Source organism: Canis aureus, chromosome 8 (genome assembly GCF_053574225.1).
Source record: "Canis aureus isolate CA01 chromosome 8, VMU_Caureus_v.1.0, whole genome shotgun sequence".
Classification (NCBI taxonomy): domain Eukaryota; kingdom Metazoa; phylum Chordata; class Mammalia; order Carnivora; family Canidae; genus Canis; species Canis aureus.
The window spans coordinates 53,573,576-53,589,983 of NC_135618.1; the positions used below are offsets into that span (position 1 = coordinate 53,573,576).

The 16,408-nt window shown below is 43.3% G+C and overlaps 2 protein-coding genes across 4 annotated transcripts in view; one reads left to right on the forward strand and one right to left on the reverse strand.

Moving 5' to 3' along the window:
- Positions 1-16,408, forward strand: part of ANKS4B (ankyrin repeat and sterile alpha motif domain containing 4B) — a 43,539-nt gene that overhangs the window by 6,240 nt on the left and 20,891 nt on the right. For all 3 annotated transcript variants that reach the window (XM_077906903.1, XM_077906902.1, XM_077906901.1), the window contains exons 2-4: positions 3,951-4,140; positions 12,443-12,600; positions 15,927-16,199. In XM_077906903.1, the coding sequence (XP_077763029.1) occupies positions 16,171-16,199 (29 nt within the window). In that variant the 5' untranslated portion in view covers positions 3,951-4,140; positions 12,443-12,600; positions 15,927-16,170. The remainder of the gene's footprint in view (positions 1-3,950; positions 4,141-12,442; positions 12,601-15,926; positions 16,200-16,408) is intronic.
- On the reverse strand, positions 3,884-16,172 carry ZP2 (zona pellucida glycoprotein 2). Its single transcript, XM_077906911.1, has 18 exons — positions 16,111-16,172; positions 15,933-16,021; positions 14,898-14,981; positions 14,199-14,293; positions 12,421-12,573; positions 11,572-11,613; positions 11,267-11,425; positions 10,419-10,515; positions 10,143-10,324; positions 9,253-9,379; positions 8,411-8,598; positions 8,236-8,327; positions 8,014-8,138; positions 7,660-7,849; positions 6,222-6,357; positions 6,051-6,147; positions 5,207-5,290; positions 3,884-4,060 (listed from the first exon to the last, which is right to left on the reverse strand). Exons 1-18 carry the CDS (start codon positions 16,170-16,172, stop codon positions 3,915-3,917), a joined length of 2,148 nt encoding a protein of 715 aa, XP_077763037.1. The 3' UTR covers positions 3,884-3,914.

A 16,408-nucleotide genomic window follows, 5' to 3' on the forward strand; every position in this document is an offset into this window, starting at 1 on the left:
TGCAGAGCTGGTTTGGAGGTCACATATTCTTTTAGTTGCTGCCTGTCTTGGAAGCTCTTTATCTCTCCTTCCATTTTGAATGAGAGCCTTGCTGGATAAAGTATTCTTGGTTGCATGTTCTTTTCATTTAGGACCCTGAATATATCCTGCCAGCCCTTTCTGGCCTGCCAGGTCTCTGTGGAGAGGTCTGCTGTTACCCTAATACTCCTCCCCATAAAAGTCAGGGATTTCTTGTCTCTTGCTGCTTTAAGGATCTTCTCCTTATCTTTGGAATTTGCAAGCTTCACAATTAAATGTCGAGGTGTTGAACGGTTTTTATTGATTTTAGGGGGGGATCTCTCTATTTCCTGGATCTGAATGCCTGTTTCCCTTCCCAGATTAGGAAAGTTTTCAGCTAGAATTTGTTCAAATACATATTCTGGCCCTCTGTCCCTTTCGGCGCCCTCGGGAACCCCAATTAAACGTAGGTTTTTCTTCCTCAGGCTGTCGTTTATTTCCCTTAATCTATCTTCATGGTCTTTTAATTGTTTGTCTCTTTTTTCCTCAGTTTCCCTCTTTGCTGTCAACTTGTCTTCTAGGTCACTCACTCGTTCTTCCACCTCGTTAACCCTCGTCGTTAGGACTTCTAGTTTGGATTGCATCTCATTCAATTGGTTTTTAATTTCTGCCTGATTAGCTCTAAATTCTGCAGTCATGAAGTCTCTTGAGTCCTTTATACTTTTTTCTAGAGCCACCAGTAGCTGTATAATAGTGCTTCTGAATTGGCTTTCTGACATTGAATTGTAATCCAGATTTTGTAACTCTGTGGGAGAGAGGACTGTTTCTGATTCTTTCTTTTGAGGTGAGGTTTTCCTTCTAGTCATTTTGCTCAGTGCAGAGTGGCCAAAAGCAAGTTGTATTGGGAAAAAGAGAAAAAGAGAGGAGAGAAAGAAGGAAAGAAAAGAGAAAGAGAAAAAAAAAGGGAAGAAAAAGAAAAAAAACGAAAAAAAAAAAAAAAGAAGAAAAAGAGAAAGAAAAAGAAAGGAGAAAAAAAGGGGGTGGGGGAAGGAAACAAATCAAAAAGCAAAACAAAACAAAAACAAAAACAAAAACAAACAAACAAAAAAAGAACCACGGGGGAGTATCTTCTGATTCTGTGTTCTTTAAGTCCCTTGGCTTCTCCTGGAAGTTGTCAGTCTAGCTGGTGTTCTGGGGGAGGGGCCTGTTGTGCTGATTTTCAGGTGTTAGCACTTGGGGGAGCTGCTGTGCCCCTGCCTGGTGCAGGGCTCGGTGGGGGTTGTTTACCCCGTGAGGCCGCAGGAGGAACAGCCCCAGTGGCGGGGCAGCTCTGGAAACCTGGAGTCAGCTCCGGCAGGAACTCCGTCTGCAGGGCTTGGAGGCTCCGGGGCGGGGCCGCTGATGTGCTCAGCTGGGGCAGGAGCGTCCTCGCTGTCCTGGGCCCTCCTGGCCTCTGCCTGTCCCGGGGGAGGCGGGATCCTGGGCTGTGTCCCGGCGCCCTGTGCTCCGGAGCCTGCGCTGGTGGATTCGCGCTCCCGGGCCGCGCAACCCCCTCCGCGGAGCCGCCGCCCGAGCCCCTCCGAGCTGCTCCTGGAACCGCGCAGCCCCCTCCGCACGGAGCCTCTTCCTCTGCCCGAGCCCCTCCGAGCTGCTCCCGCCCCGCAGCCCCCTCCGCGGAGCCGCCGCCCGAGCCCCCCGAGCTGCTCCGGGTCCCGCCGTGCGCGCTGCAGCCCTTAGGGAGCTCGGCGCACTCTCCTGGGGCGCAGTTGCTCTGTTACTGTCCCCGGGAGCCCGAGGGCATCCCCGCCCTCCTGGTCCTGCTCCAACTCCCCACGAGCCCCTTTCCGCCCGGGAAGGTCGTGCAGCTCCTGCTCCTCCGGGACGGGGCTCTCCTGTCCTGGGGACACTCGCCCCGGTCTCAGCCCGGCTCCTCGCGGGGCCCCTCCCCCTTGGAGGCCTTTGTTCCTTTACTTCTTTTTCCCCGTCTTCCTACCTTGATAGAAGCGCGAATTCTTCTCACTGTAGCGTTCCAGCTGTTCTCTCTTTAAATCTCAGGCCGAATTCATAGATTTTCAGGATAATTTGAAGGTTTTCTAGGTAGTTTGGTGGAGACAGGTGATTTGGAGACCCTACTCCTCCGCCATCTTGCCCCTCCCCCCCCCCCGCACTCTGATTTCTGCTTCCATTGGGACTTCTGACTCTGATCCTTCTGTCCTTTTTATAAGGACCCATGTGATCGGGCCTTAGTGGATAATATTCCCCTTGTCAAGGTCCTTAGCCGCATCTGCAAAGTCCATTTGGGACTATGTAGAGATAATATTCAGATTCTTGGGGATAGGATATGGATCTGTTGGGGTTGCCATTATTCGGCCTACCACAGTGGATCAGGAAGCTTAAGTGGCCAACTTCTTAAATATTTTATTTATTCATGAGAGGCACATAAAGGGAGAGAGAGAGGACCCCAGGATCATGCCCTGAGCCGAAGGCAGATGCTAAACCGCTGAGCCATCCAGGCATCCCAAATGGCTAACTTTTAAATGCCATTTTAACAAGTCCAGCACAGGTTTAACAAGGTTAAACAAGGTTTAACAAGTCCACTACCAGGTTTCTAGTTGTAATGTGTAACACTAACTTGACCACCACAGAAGAGCTTGACTCCAAGACTTTTTATCATTAGCAAATGATATTCCCTTGTAAAGCAATAGCCAAATAATGGCTTTGATGAGATAACTTGAACTTTTGACTACTATTACAGTCTAGAAGCTTTGACTTTTATCGTTGTAGAAAGACCAGATCTTTCACACAATGTGAGTGGTTTCCTTCCCCTCATTGCCGCTAAGTTCTACCACATAAATCTAATGAAAGGATGTAGAATGAAAAAGGTATATTGGAAGAAAAAGAATCCACTATTCATATATAATATTCTTTCCTCAAGAAGGTTTTTAAAAAGCCAGAATATAGACTACGAACAGTTGAGGGTTGAAGACTGAAGAACACTGAAGACTGTTTTAACCTCCCAGCCATGTATAGGTATTTGAAAGCTTTAAGACTTTTCCTAGGAAAGTTTCTGGTTTAGAGCCAGCCGTTTTCTATTTGAAGGATACAAGCAAGTTATTTTCTGTATTAGTTATCTTGAAGATAGTCTGTTAGAGTTACAGTGTGAAGCAAACACTGGTTCTTTCAATACAATTACAGCATAGCAGAAGATGGGGGACCCTCAGGGAAAAGTCTCAAGTGGAGGGAATAATCAAGTGTAGGTAGTGGGAAAGCAGCTCTCCAGGCTCAGCTAAACGGCTGGTGTATAGCTGTGGAGTCATAATGAGACTGGGAATGTTTTAACTGTCCCTAAGAAAACTAGAACCTTATATTCTTTTCCATGCCCTAAGGGAGATAACTGGTCTCAGATTGCATGAGGAGTACAAGGAAGAATGTAAGTGAATACCTCAAGTTCTCAGGGGAAGTTTCTTTCAAAGAGTAATTTGAGTTAGGGAAAATTGAAGCAGAACACTAGATTAATTCCTTGGGAACACCTGGTTACCCTGCCCTTCTAGGGAAAGGAAATCCTGCCAATGACTAAGGGTGACTTCTTGTCTCTGCACCTTGCATATATGAATGGAGGGTAGAAGACTAAAGTTACCTAAAGGCATCCCCAGAGCTGGGCTGTAGCTAAGACCCACTGCTGGTTGAATTTTCTGGCACTGCCAGTTTTGGCAGCGGGGTCAGAAAAAGCTTAACAGGAAGCAATTAAGTCCTCAATTTCCTTATTCATGTTACACAGCCAAAGCCCATCAGGATTGTGGAAAGGTTCTATATTCCCTCTTCAAGTGTGACAGCAAGAAACAATCCTTGAACTCCATCGAAGTTTAATGAGGTACAAGCAAGCAGCTTACTTTAACAAACACTTTATTTGAAAATCCTTAGTGATTTAACACCATGGTTCTTTTCTTACGCAGGTAGATGATGAGACCTAGAGCAGCCACAAGGCCTGCTAAGGCAGCCACAGCCACTACAGTTTTAAAAGCAACATATCCAGCAGCCCTGTGCCCTTTTGAGTCCACACCATCTAGGAAGGAAGCAGACATTAAAGTCTTAAGATCATTTAAATCAAAAGTCCTAAGTTGAAGCCTGAGGCTCCCCAGAGAGGTAAGATTAAGGTTCAAAGGACTCATTTGGGTAACTTATAACGGGGTATATATATATATATATATATATATATATATATATATATATATATATATATATAGGCTTACTCTTTGAGCCAACATCCTGCTCTCTGCTCCCGTGGCTGTTCCCACTTCCTACTCACTTTTATTAATCTAAAACAGATGAGCTGACACCTGGAAAGAACCTTACTGTTCCAGCCTATTTAACTAACGTTATGGCACTAGTAGAGATGGTTCTAAGGGCATGATTTCTTGCAGGTTTTTAGGGATTTAATACAGCTTACTTTAAAATTGTAGGCCTCAAATTAAGATGTTCTGGGATGAAAATATGGGATATTAACAGAAATAGAATCTAGTACAGACTAAAGTTTGGCAATGTTAAGTCACATGCCTTCTGACCTAATAGTTTCACTTCTAGAAAGATATCCTGAGGATGCCTGGGTGGTACAGTCAGTTAAGCATCCGACTCTTGATTTTGGCTCAGGCTGTAATCTCAGGGTCTTCTATTTGGAGTCCCAAGTTAGGCTCCATGCTCAGCTGAAGTCTACTTGAGATTCTTTCTCCTTGCCCCCTCCAATTTGGGCCAAGACCAAAACAAACAAAAAACCCAAACAAACAAATGGGTATCCCAAATTGGCGTAGTAGGCAAAGATTTAAAAGGATTGTATTGCAGCATTAGTGACAAAACTGGAAGTAATCTAGATATCCACGAATGAGGACCATGGCTGAGACAGAGCCACGTGGATGGGATTCTATATAGCTGTTAGCAGGGAGGTAGCTCTCCAAACAGATAAAGTGGTTAAAACAAGTTTAAAAAGTTATAAGTAGGTAGGATATATGATAATTCTACTTGCATTAAGAGATTTTTTTTTTTTTAAGGGTGATTTTTGGAAAAGTACATAGGAGAGTTAACAAAGGTATGGCTAGGAAGAGAGACTTAGTCTTTATTACTTTGGATTACCATAAGCATGTATTTATGCATAGTTAAACTTAACATAAAACTAAGAACTTGAGTCCAGGCAGTGCCCTAGGCTTTAAAACTATACCTCTGAGTGAAGAGCTGTCTGCCAACAGGAGGATGGGTCCCGGGAGACTTACTATCATCTTCTCTTCTTCAGTACTGCCTGTGGCTGGAGATAGAAAACCGTTTGTGTCTGACCCTCTGGAATAGTGACTAGTAAAGGTGTGTCAATGGACTTCTTAGAGCACATTGGCATGGAGTCCCCTGCTCTATATGGGTTTTCCCAACCTTTGCAGGAGAAACAATATCTGAAGATTAATTTCTCAGTCCACCTAGAATCTAGAATAGTAACTTTGGAGAGTCACGTCTGTGAAAGATCAGGCTCCAGTCCATGTGCAAAACCAAACTTGCCGGGATCCCTGCGTGGCGCAGCGGTTTGGCGCCTGCCTTTGGCCCAGGGCGTGATCCTGGAGACCCGGGATCGAATCCCACATCGGGCTCCCGGTGCATGGAGCCTGCTTCTCCCTCTGCCTATGTCTCTGCCTCTCTCTCTCTCTCTCTCTCTCTCTCTCTCTCTCTCTCTCTCTCTGTGTGTGACTATCATAAATAAATAAAAATTAAAAAAAAAAAAAAACTTGCCCATCATCTGATCAGGAACTTGCCATTTCAGCCTTATAGGACTAGGGAAGACTGGGATGAGAAGGTTTCTTGGAATTGAGTTAAGAGTCCCAGTGAAGACTTTACTTAGAAAAACAAACTTCTGTGAACTCTGTACCCACATGGGGTTCAAACCCACAACCCTGAGATCAAGAATCATATCTTGACTGAGTCAGCCAGGCACCCCAGAGCCCTTATTCTTGAGGTTTCCAATTGTGAAAGGATAATGCTTGCTTTGAGGACTCATGGTAAGGAGGACTTGAAATTTTTACCTCGCCTGTGCCTGGATGATACAGGGCAAGTCACAGAACACAGAGGGGAGTCAGGAGACAGTCGATTGCAGATTAATGCGGTGCAGTGGAAGTAGACCTGGAGATAGAAGAAGAGTTAAGTGGAACTGATGCACTCACAATCAAACAGTCCCAGGTGACTTAATCGCTTACCAGGCTAGAAAGCACTTGGGCCTCTGATATAAAGGCAAAGGTCTTCACATCAAACCTCTGATAGTGAGTAGGGTAGGTCACAGAGGAGCCAACTGGATGGAAGGTCGTTCTGTAGTTGTCCAGATTGTATTCACAGCTAGGAGGCATATACCAGGGAAGAACATCAGCCACATTTCCCCCAAAGTTTAACTCAATATTTGCCCAGATACAGCCACATATTCAAATACCTTCAGAATTGTTCTACCTTCTACCTTTATCTTTTAATTAGTATGCTTTCTGATGTGGTCTATCAAAAAAAGTCGTCAGTTGTACATGCTAGTTGTTTTTCTAACCTATAGGATTTAAGTACCTATTTGTTTGCCAGCTACACCCATAAAGAGCTACAAGTTTTATAGGAGTTCTTGATGTCACTGACTTAATTCTTCCTACTAATGTGAGTACCAGTTATGTCTAGGCAGTTCGTAAAGGTCAGTGACAAAGGTAGATAACTCCTGCTATTTTAGCTCTATGATGGTACCTATACGTATACAGAAAATTGTGTTAGGAGGGACTACGTGTAGTCCTGGGACAGGAATGTACCTGGAGTTTAAGAGCTTAGCAAGGGAGATGATAGTATAAGGTTTTCCAGGTTCAGGCCCCTGAAGGCAGAGCTCAGAGGACAAACACCAATTTGTGAGTGTATATAGTCATAACTTCAGAGCATTATGTTATGCAGGCCATAGTTAGATAGGCATTCAAATGCCACCATTTACCAATTACTTTGGGCAATTTATTAAGCAGCAAGCTTGGGTTTCTTCATGAAGTCAGGTGCCTATTGTCTTGTACAGAGTGATGAGGTTCAAATAGTGCATGTGGCATATATAGCACCGTGCCTGGAACATTGTAGAATAGGAACTGGACATCTTTTCTCTCCACATAAAGAGTCTTAGGGCCAGACATCCTTGGGGGAGGATCTGATTCTTTTAGATTCAAGGGTAAGAGGAAAGCATGAGTCATGCTATTGGACCAAGGATTGGTTACTAATGAACACAGACAAAGATCAGGGCCTTTGTGACTAGTGCTCTTCTGAAACCCAAGAGGGTTTTATCTTCTCTTCACTGGCAATACTTTTTAAAGACTTTTTAAGTGGGGACACCTGGGTGGCTCAGCGGTTGAGTGTCTGCCTTTGGCTCAGGGCATGATCCTGGGATCCCAGAATCGAGTCCTGCATCAGGCTCCCTGTGGGGAGCCTGCTTCTCCCTCTGCCCATGTCTCTGCCTCTGTGTGTCTCTCATGACTAAATCTTTAAAAGATTTTAAGTGATCTCTACACCCAACATGGGGCTCGAACTCAGAGCCCAGAGATTAAGAGTTGCATATTCTACCAACGGAGCCAGCCAGGTGTTCCTTCACTTATTTTTTATTAACTGAGAGTTACCTTATGGATAGAGAATACCTACCCATCCATGACAATATTCCACTGGGGGAGTGAGGCTGGGTCCATGGTGGGTGTTGCCCAGCAATCATCTAAGACCAGCTTGATGTTGGGGTCAGCCCTATTTAGGACTTTCACTTCCAGGTAAATTGGTTGGCGGAGGTATCTCACCACAGGATACTCCTTATCCCCATAGGGTCGCAAATAGGATTTATCTGAAATGGAATGGAAACCTCCTCAGTACTCAAGTGGTTGATGGTTGTAGTGGGAGCTAAGGCATCACTACTGTTCCATTAGTGTGGCAGCATCAGAAAATTCAAGTTAGGAAAGATTTCTCTAAAAGTATTTAAGTAGGATTTCTTAGGTTGTGATGTCTCACCTGGGTAGGTTTGCAGGATTAAGGCAAGTGGACCAGGCCTCACTGAGGCCACGGGAGGAGGAAGACTTTGGACATTGGTATTTATCAGCAGGTCATCTCTGCTGTAATGGCACTTCACAGTCATTCTGTAACGAGGGGAGGGGCAAAGTAGTATGAAGAATTTTAGTTTAGAAGACTGCTTTCATTTAATGTGGAGCTTAAAAAGTAGCAGTTGTATCACACCTGAATTCACTATCTCTGGAAATTGTGCTTGGAGGGAGATCTGTCCAGAGAGCATGTATTTCATTTTCATAGATGACTGTGTCACCTTTGAACTTAAGATTAGAGAAAGGTTAGAAGTGGGTGACCAGTGGTTTTACAATCTAGTCTGAACACTTCTCATTCTGCTGGCACTTACCTTAAGTCTTGTTCCACATCCATTTAGGGGGATGTGAAACAGTGTCAACCCTTGTGATGGAGCCTTGAAAGTAGGTTGGCAGGAGGAGTCTCCCACTCTGAGGGTATCCAAGTTTAGAGCTGGTTTTGTTTGGTGGCTGTAGACCTTGACATCCATAAACCCATCCTGGGTACACAGGTCACCTGTAACTAGATTGTGGTAAGAGTTTAAAGAAATAGGTCTGCCATATTAGTGGTCATCTACCAACCTTCATGTGTTGATGAGGAGACCTGTGAGAAAACCCTGAGGGGCTCAAGTGAGTTGAGGGTCAGATTATGGGTTCAGGTGTAATGCCTTGTGTCAATATATCCCTTGTTTCAAGGCTCAAATCCTGAGTGGTTTGGAGAAGGGAAATGAGGGGGTGGAGGTGGGGTCAATTAATGCAGGAACTAGTTTTTCCCATTAGCTTGACCGGATATGGGTCAGAAAATAAGAAGCATAGGGGCAGAGCCAATACCGAACAAGAAATACCTAACTTCACATCCTTGAAAAAAATCTGTAGGCATTTGGGGGAAGTCTTTTAAAATTTTGTAGTCCTAGTTACAGATTTGAATCAATCTTATTTAGATGGGGAGCTCAGGCTCATAATGCAGAATATATCCAGACTACTTAAACATGGATTCATTATAGTAAGATCTCTCCATATGTGTATTTTGGAAATATTATCTTCTTGTGGCCCTGTTATAGCAGCTACACCGAGATTTCTGCTCTGATCAGTTTCCTCAAAGTATAAACAATACAGAGTCTGAACTTCTATATGTTTTCCCACATATACAAGAGATAAAGGAGAAAAGATTTCTTACCTATAGTAACTGGTGGCTCACAAACACACTCAGGATAAACCACTGTGGAAACCGTGTCCCGTTCAAAGGCAAAGGTCAGCTTGAGAGATGCTAAGTAGAACTGATAGGGTAGGCATTTTTCAGAGGACTGAAAGGAGACAAGAATGTCAATTAGCAGCCACAGCCATGGGGGCCCAGAACAGTCCACAGTGAGGCAGGCAGGAAGTACACTGAATACCTGTAGGGCACACTCCAGAATTAATCTGGTTTCCCTTTAAACCAGAACAAGAGAGAGCCTATCACTTGCTCCAGATCAGGATGCTTTCCTAGGCAGGAAATTTATTGCTTTAAACTCATGCCCTGAAATCCCCAGCTCTGCATGCTCTTTGTACTAGACACTAAAGCCTGAATTAACAGATCAAATTCCAAAGAGCTGAGTGCTCTGCCAAGCCAGGTCTGAGTAAAAAGGACTCTACAAATGTGGTCAGATGTTATTGCAAAACACACATACTCTGACATAAGATTACTCTCTGGTGTCCCTGGCAATTGCTTCAGTCAAGACTGGCCTCAGTGAGAACAGTTGAGGACACTTGTTTGGATCAAACTGTCCTGTTTTTAAAAGGGTGTCAGAGGGTCATCATTAGCAACTTAAAAGCAGTTCAATGAGCTGAGGGAAAACCAAAACCAAAACACACACACACAACCTCTTGCAGTGGTTTAAAGAGGCTTGGTGTTTGAGGGTAAATTTCACTTAGGCAAAGTGATCAAATGAGGCCTTCCTTCCAGAGTTTGAATCCATTATATGGACAGTTAGAATTTATGGACAAGTCATCAGCTATATCAGGGTTACCGAGAGACTGGGCTTCAAGTCCTGCTTCCATAAATCTCAGTGGTTCATGATAGGAACGTACGTTCATTTTGAGAAGAGATTTGCTGAAGTGTAACCTCAAGCCGTTTAATTCTTCTTTATCAATACCATGGTTGTGCAGCTGGCTTACATCAAAGTTCGTGTTTTCAAATCTCACAGACTGTAGTTTCCCAGGAAACTCTGGTATGGTGAGGGTCATGTGTGTGGCGTTACAGGTCACGGGATCTAGAGGGAGTGGCCAACACAATGCCCGTGATCAGCTTTAAGCTTCCATAATAGTGTCTTCCACAACAGCAGTTGCCCTTTCCTAGGACCTTACCTGACATACAAAGTACTCGTGTTGTTAAGATGATCTTCTGCCCAGGAGATGTGTGTATAAGCTTCAGAGGCACTGTGTAGAGGTGACTGTTACCTTGCTGAGGGTTGGGGTAGGGAGAGAAACATTTTTTGAAAGACCTCGGTTTACTTGAATCTCTAACCAATGCTGAAAGAATCGTCAGGGCAAACACTCAAGTATTGGGCACTATTTTGGCTGGAGTAGAATTTAAGCATTTTGTCCAGTGAATGCTCATCAGGTGTTCTAGTTTTAGAATGTTGTATTTCATAACATCTGGCAATTTAGCATGGTCTACTGTTAGAACCTATAGGTGATTTCTAGGCATAGGTGAGCAAAAGCTGATTTTTATGGTAATAGTATTCAGAGAAAATGCTTATAGGACTCTGCACTCCATTTATATTCCATGTGTAACAGGGCTGTTCTCGTTAAAATGGTTGGCATTTAAGTGCTTGCCTAGGTGCCAGGACCTGTTTAAAGTACTTTGGCACAGTAACTCCTTTAACTTAGTGTCTTGATTGTTGGCTCCAAAAGTACCAAATCCTACAGTAGAACCGTATTACAGGAAACTAAGCCAGAGCATCTTGACTCCCAGAAGATTTTAGTACTACCCTCTATCACATTATAGAGTCAGTCTACATCTATGGGAAGAACAGATCTGTTTTGTTCACCCTTATATCTTTAGTCCTCAGTGCAGTGCTTAGCACATGGAACGCATTAAGATACTCTTAAATCCATTTTATTCTCAATTTTGAGGACATGGTTGAGATCACACTTGGACTTAGAAATATTGGTTTGTGCTTGGGTGGTGGTAAAAGAGGATTCACACCTACCATGTAGTGAGTGACTCCAGTGGCATTGAATGACACTTGGACACTGAGCCTGTGGCTATCAAACAGGAAATTATATCCTTGCATCAAGGCCTCCCGAAGAGTCAGATTTTGAGCTTTTGCATCATCAACCTCCATCATCCATTTCCCACCACTGGGATTCTGAAGACAGAAGTTTCATTTAGAGGGCTAGTGCTCACCTTAACCTCAAGACTATTTGTCTATTTTAATCAGGGTTGAAGTTAAGTCATCTTTACTATAGAACAAAAGGTTACTTAGCTCTGTAATTGAAAAAGTTATTTCCATACCGTATTTTCATCAGCCATGCCAGGAATAATGTTAAAGGTAAACTGGAAGAAACGAAACCATGATGTGAGGCTTTGATTTGGAAAAGAAAGTTTCTGAGATCGTGCTACCTGACAGTATGTGCAAAACATCCGGAGCAACTACTGTGTATTTCGTATGCCAAGAGGTCTGATTGTGGGGAATAAGAAGAGGCACAGGCCCAGTCATAAAAACTAGCTGTGCCCTTAGACAATTTCATCTCTGAACTTCTGATGCCAAAAGGCAACTGGAAGATCCTTCCAATTTTGAGACATTGGATCCTTAGGTGTACATTTTAAGCTTTGTCCATAGAAGTCAAGAATTAGGTCAAACCATGCAGTTTTATCATTATTAGAACAAAGTATGAAGGTATTTTGTTTGTCCATTGTCAAATTTAGTTATGTTAGAGTATAAATATCCATGAGTATGTGATTGGGCTGTTTTGCTTTTGTACTATATCCTATCTGGCATAGAGCCTGGGACATGATAAGTACTCAGTTTGTTCAAATGGTTATTAATGTGATTGCAGTTACCAGCGGAATCCTTTCTACTGCCAGGTATGATGTGTTGAGCACTATATATACCCTCTCAGTTAATTCTCAGCACCACCCTAATGTGGTATCATTGTCCCCTACTTTGGGCTTGGAAATAAGGCTCAGTGTGGTTAAGAAACCATCCCCCCGCCCCCCAAAAAAAAACAAAAAAAAAACAAAACAAACAAATTAGTAGTGAAGATAGGATTGCAATCCTGATCCTGTTCCTAACCCCAGCTGTGTAAGCCACCTCATTTCCCCTGTAGTCACCATGAGAAGCAGTTAGCCTGCTTCACTCACAGACATGGAATCTTTTGTGCAGATTGTGGATCCTGCATGCTCATGGGTTTCTTCTGTTTGCATAACTGGACAGCTGATCTGATACATGAAAGCCTTATGTCTTGAAGCAGCATTGTTGTCCGTGAGTCTGATGGCCATCTGATGCTGGCCAAGCTGTGTGCAAATGGCATAGTAAGAACAGTAAGTATGGGGACCTCCATGGGAAAGGTGATCCCAGAATACCATTGGACCTAACTGAGGGGCAAACCTCTTGAGGTTACCAGTACCACAGTTTCTGAAAGGTACCTGATTCTTATACCAAGAGACTATAGCTAGCCCTTTTAGATATCCCAGTAAAGACTCCTGTCTTCGCAGCAAATAGTTGCTTGAGCTTCAGGAATTAGGATTTTTTTTTTTTTTTTTTTTTTTTTTTTTTTTTTTGAGTTCTTCTTGACACTTACCTTTGTCTGAATATCATGGTTCTGGCTAATCTGGGGCCTCTGCCCAAGTCATTCAAACATGCACTGAGCACTTATGTAACTTATGTAGCAGCCATTATTCTGAGGGCTGGACAGAGCCAGGTTTTTGGCAAAGCCAGTATTTACCCCGCTTTAGAGAACTGTTTCTAGTAAGGAACAGTCACCCTTTTTCTATAAAGTATTAGTAAGCATTTTAGGCTTTTTAGGCCATTTATGATTTCTAGCACATGTTTTCTTTTTAAGTCCTAAAACAAAACAAAAAAAAACTTTAACCATTCTTAGCTCAAGGACCATTATGCTTATGCACACCATGGACTAAATGTGGCCATCCATAAGTTATAGTTTGTAGGCCTTTGGTTTAAAGGAAAGCAACTCTAAGCTCTCTACAAGTTGGGAAGGGCTATTTCAGAAAGGAAAAATTACTGAAGATCTTCACTGTGGAATTCGATCAAGTGGCCAGTTACATATGCAGATTTCTAAGATATACCCCAGACTTAAATCATCAATTAAATGAACCACATCTATACTTTCTCAATTCCCCAAATGGTTCTTTGCCTACTACAAGCTCGAGAACCGTTTGAGAGGTTTCTTTTACTGGTCCCAATAACTCTGATTAGGCAGTACTGTTGCTTGGCAATAGAGAAAACCCTATTGCTCAGCTGCTGCTTGCTTTCCCACACCTGTTTTTTATAGCATAGCAGTTCTGTTTGCCAGCACCAAAATAGCCTTCCATTTTTCATGGAGGTTACAGATCAAAATAGCTTGTTTTGAGCATTTGTTGTATCTTGGTGCTGTGCCAAGTTCATCTGCATCATATCATTCATCTTTAGATACCTTGTGGAGAGAGTACCATGATTTCCCTATTCTAATGAACAAGCAAAAGCTTAGAAAGGTTAGCTCACTTGCTAGAGATCACAACTAGATAGTGGCAAATCTGGGACTCACAACAAGGCCCCAAGTTCAGGGTTTCTCATCCTCAGTATTACTGGCCTTTCAGGCCTGAAATTCCTGTTAAAGGAGACCACCCTGTGCAATGTAGGCTGTTTATCAGCAACCTCAGCTTGTACAGACAACCCCCCACTCCAATTGTGACAGCCAATAAGGTCTTCAAAGGGTTTCCAAACAGTACCAAATATCGTCTGGGCAGACAAAACAAAGACAAAAGATAAAAACCAACCAACCATCACCACCATGAACACTCACCACCCCTGGTTGAGAATAAATGCTCTCCTCTCAGGTCTGTATCCTTAAGTAGTAGGGTTACTAGTAGTAACTACTAGGTTATTACTTCCCAAATCACTCCTCAGAGCAAATACTTACCACTCTCCTGCTACAGGTCTCATATGGGGCCTTCAGGGTGAGCTTTTCTGGGTCCAGGATAGAAGTACAGTTCAACAATTCAAAACTAAATGGATCTACAGAAGCCAGAGAAAATGGCCAAAAAGTACATTTCAGTGACAAAGTAAACCAAAGCAACACAGTCAAGACTGCCAATCCATTTCTAAGCTACTTCAAATCACTTTGTTTTTTATTGTCCCATCTGGATGTTATGACCCAAGTTTTGAGAGATGCTATAATTTGCAGCTAAAAATTTCCCATTGGAGAAGAAATGGGTAGGAAATATCGGAAAGGGAGACAGAACATGAAGACTCCTAACTCTGGGAAACGAACTAGGGGTGGTGGAAGGGGAGGAGGGCGGGGGGTGGGGGTGAGTGGGTGATGGGCACTGAGGGGGGCACTTGATGGGATGAGCACTGGGTGTTATTCTGTATGTTGGCAAATTGAACACCATTAAAAATAAGTTCGTTATTAAAAAAATAAAATAAATAAAAATTTCCCATTGGATTCTGAGAGAAGACGAGTTTTTAAGGAAACAAGGTCTCCCACTCCTGGTGACATCATGCAAATCAGCGACCCCTGTGGTATCATGGGAATTGGATGCCAGTTGTTCCAGAGTATGTGGCACCTGAAAAATGGGGCTAGCTTTGAGGCAAGATTAAGAATATACACATTACTTACCCACCACAGATGCATGCCATTTTTTGGTGCCAAGATCCCTTGGAAATTCCACTGTCATTTTATTTTCATGGCAAATGACAGTACCTGGAGAGCAAAGAAAGCATTTGGGAGTATCTTTGAACCACAGGAGGCAGGATTCCTAAAAAAGTGTATGGGCGCATCTCCTCTCCAACAGGCATCAAGGAAGGATACCAGTTGAGAGAGGCAAAGCTTGACCCCTATTCTCAAGTAGCTCACAGGTTCGTGAGAAAGATCACTACAATGCAAAATACTATAAGGAAGGTATTAATTAAATGCCTGGGGCTTTCTGAAGTTTTCCAGAGTTAAGCCTAAAATAGGGTTAACCATGCATACTTATATGACTAGAACCTTGACGGTGAGGCTAATGGAGGTGGAGATGATAGGTCTGTAAAGAACTGGAGAACAAATGTTGTGTCTAAAGACTTTCCAACTTGAAGTTTAAAAAACGTCCTACATGGGTCACCTGGCTGGCTCAGTCAGAAGAGCCTGCGAGACTCTTGATTTTAGGGCTAGGAGTTCAAACTCCACGTTGAATGTAGAGATTACTTAAATAAACTTCAAAAAAGTGCCTTACATAAGCTCAAGGATGCTTTTTAAAGGCTAAATTCTGCCTATGATCTGCTACTCTACATCCTCTTGCTCAGGTGAAAGTTTGAAAAATTCTAAGAGGAACAGCTCCAATTTTTGTCTATTATGTTGATGCTTTCCTTAAGCATGAGTTTGTGTTTGAAAATATCTGTTCCTGAAGATGGGCACTTAGCACTGTTTTGCTGGTCTTTGGATACCACAGAGCTTGAGGTAATGAGGGAGTAGAAAGTAGTACAGGTGTTTCACAAGATCTTCTGTTTAGCCAGCATAGCAAGCCATAGGTAAGCAATGGAAAAATCTAGTGACTTGATCAAGTTAAGAAAGGGTGAGTGGATATTGTCTAAGCCATGATTAGGTTTTCTGGCTCTGTAGTTGCAACCTGTTTAAGAGAGGCTAAGAGCATTTCCCCTCACCCAACAGGCATACCTGGGAAGATGGGATTCACCAACTGCATAACACCTACTGAGTTCACTGAAGTCACAAGGATGAAGAATAAAGAAAGTGACCTGTAGGTGCTGAAAAGGGATTGGGGAGAGTTAAGAAGGAATGAATTTCAGCAGATAAGGCCATTGTGTCCCCTCCCTCTGCTGCCAAGATTACTCACCTCCAATCTGCACTAAACCAGCTTGAGGGACTCCCACTGTCTCCTTTCTGTTTGCATGCCATGGCCAAACGTACCACCAAATCAGCCAGGTAGGTGGGTAGACGCCTCTGTGCTTTTTCTTTTTCTTTTTTTTATAGCAGAAAACAGGGTGTGGCCCCACCCTCTTCCCATTGGAGACACCTGAGCCTTCTTCAGCCCTCCCAGCTGAGAGGGAGGGATTTGGGACAGGAGAGGATTTCCGGAAGGCCTGAAGGAAGATATAGTTCTGCCTTTTCTGACACTTGCATTTCGGTTATTC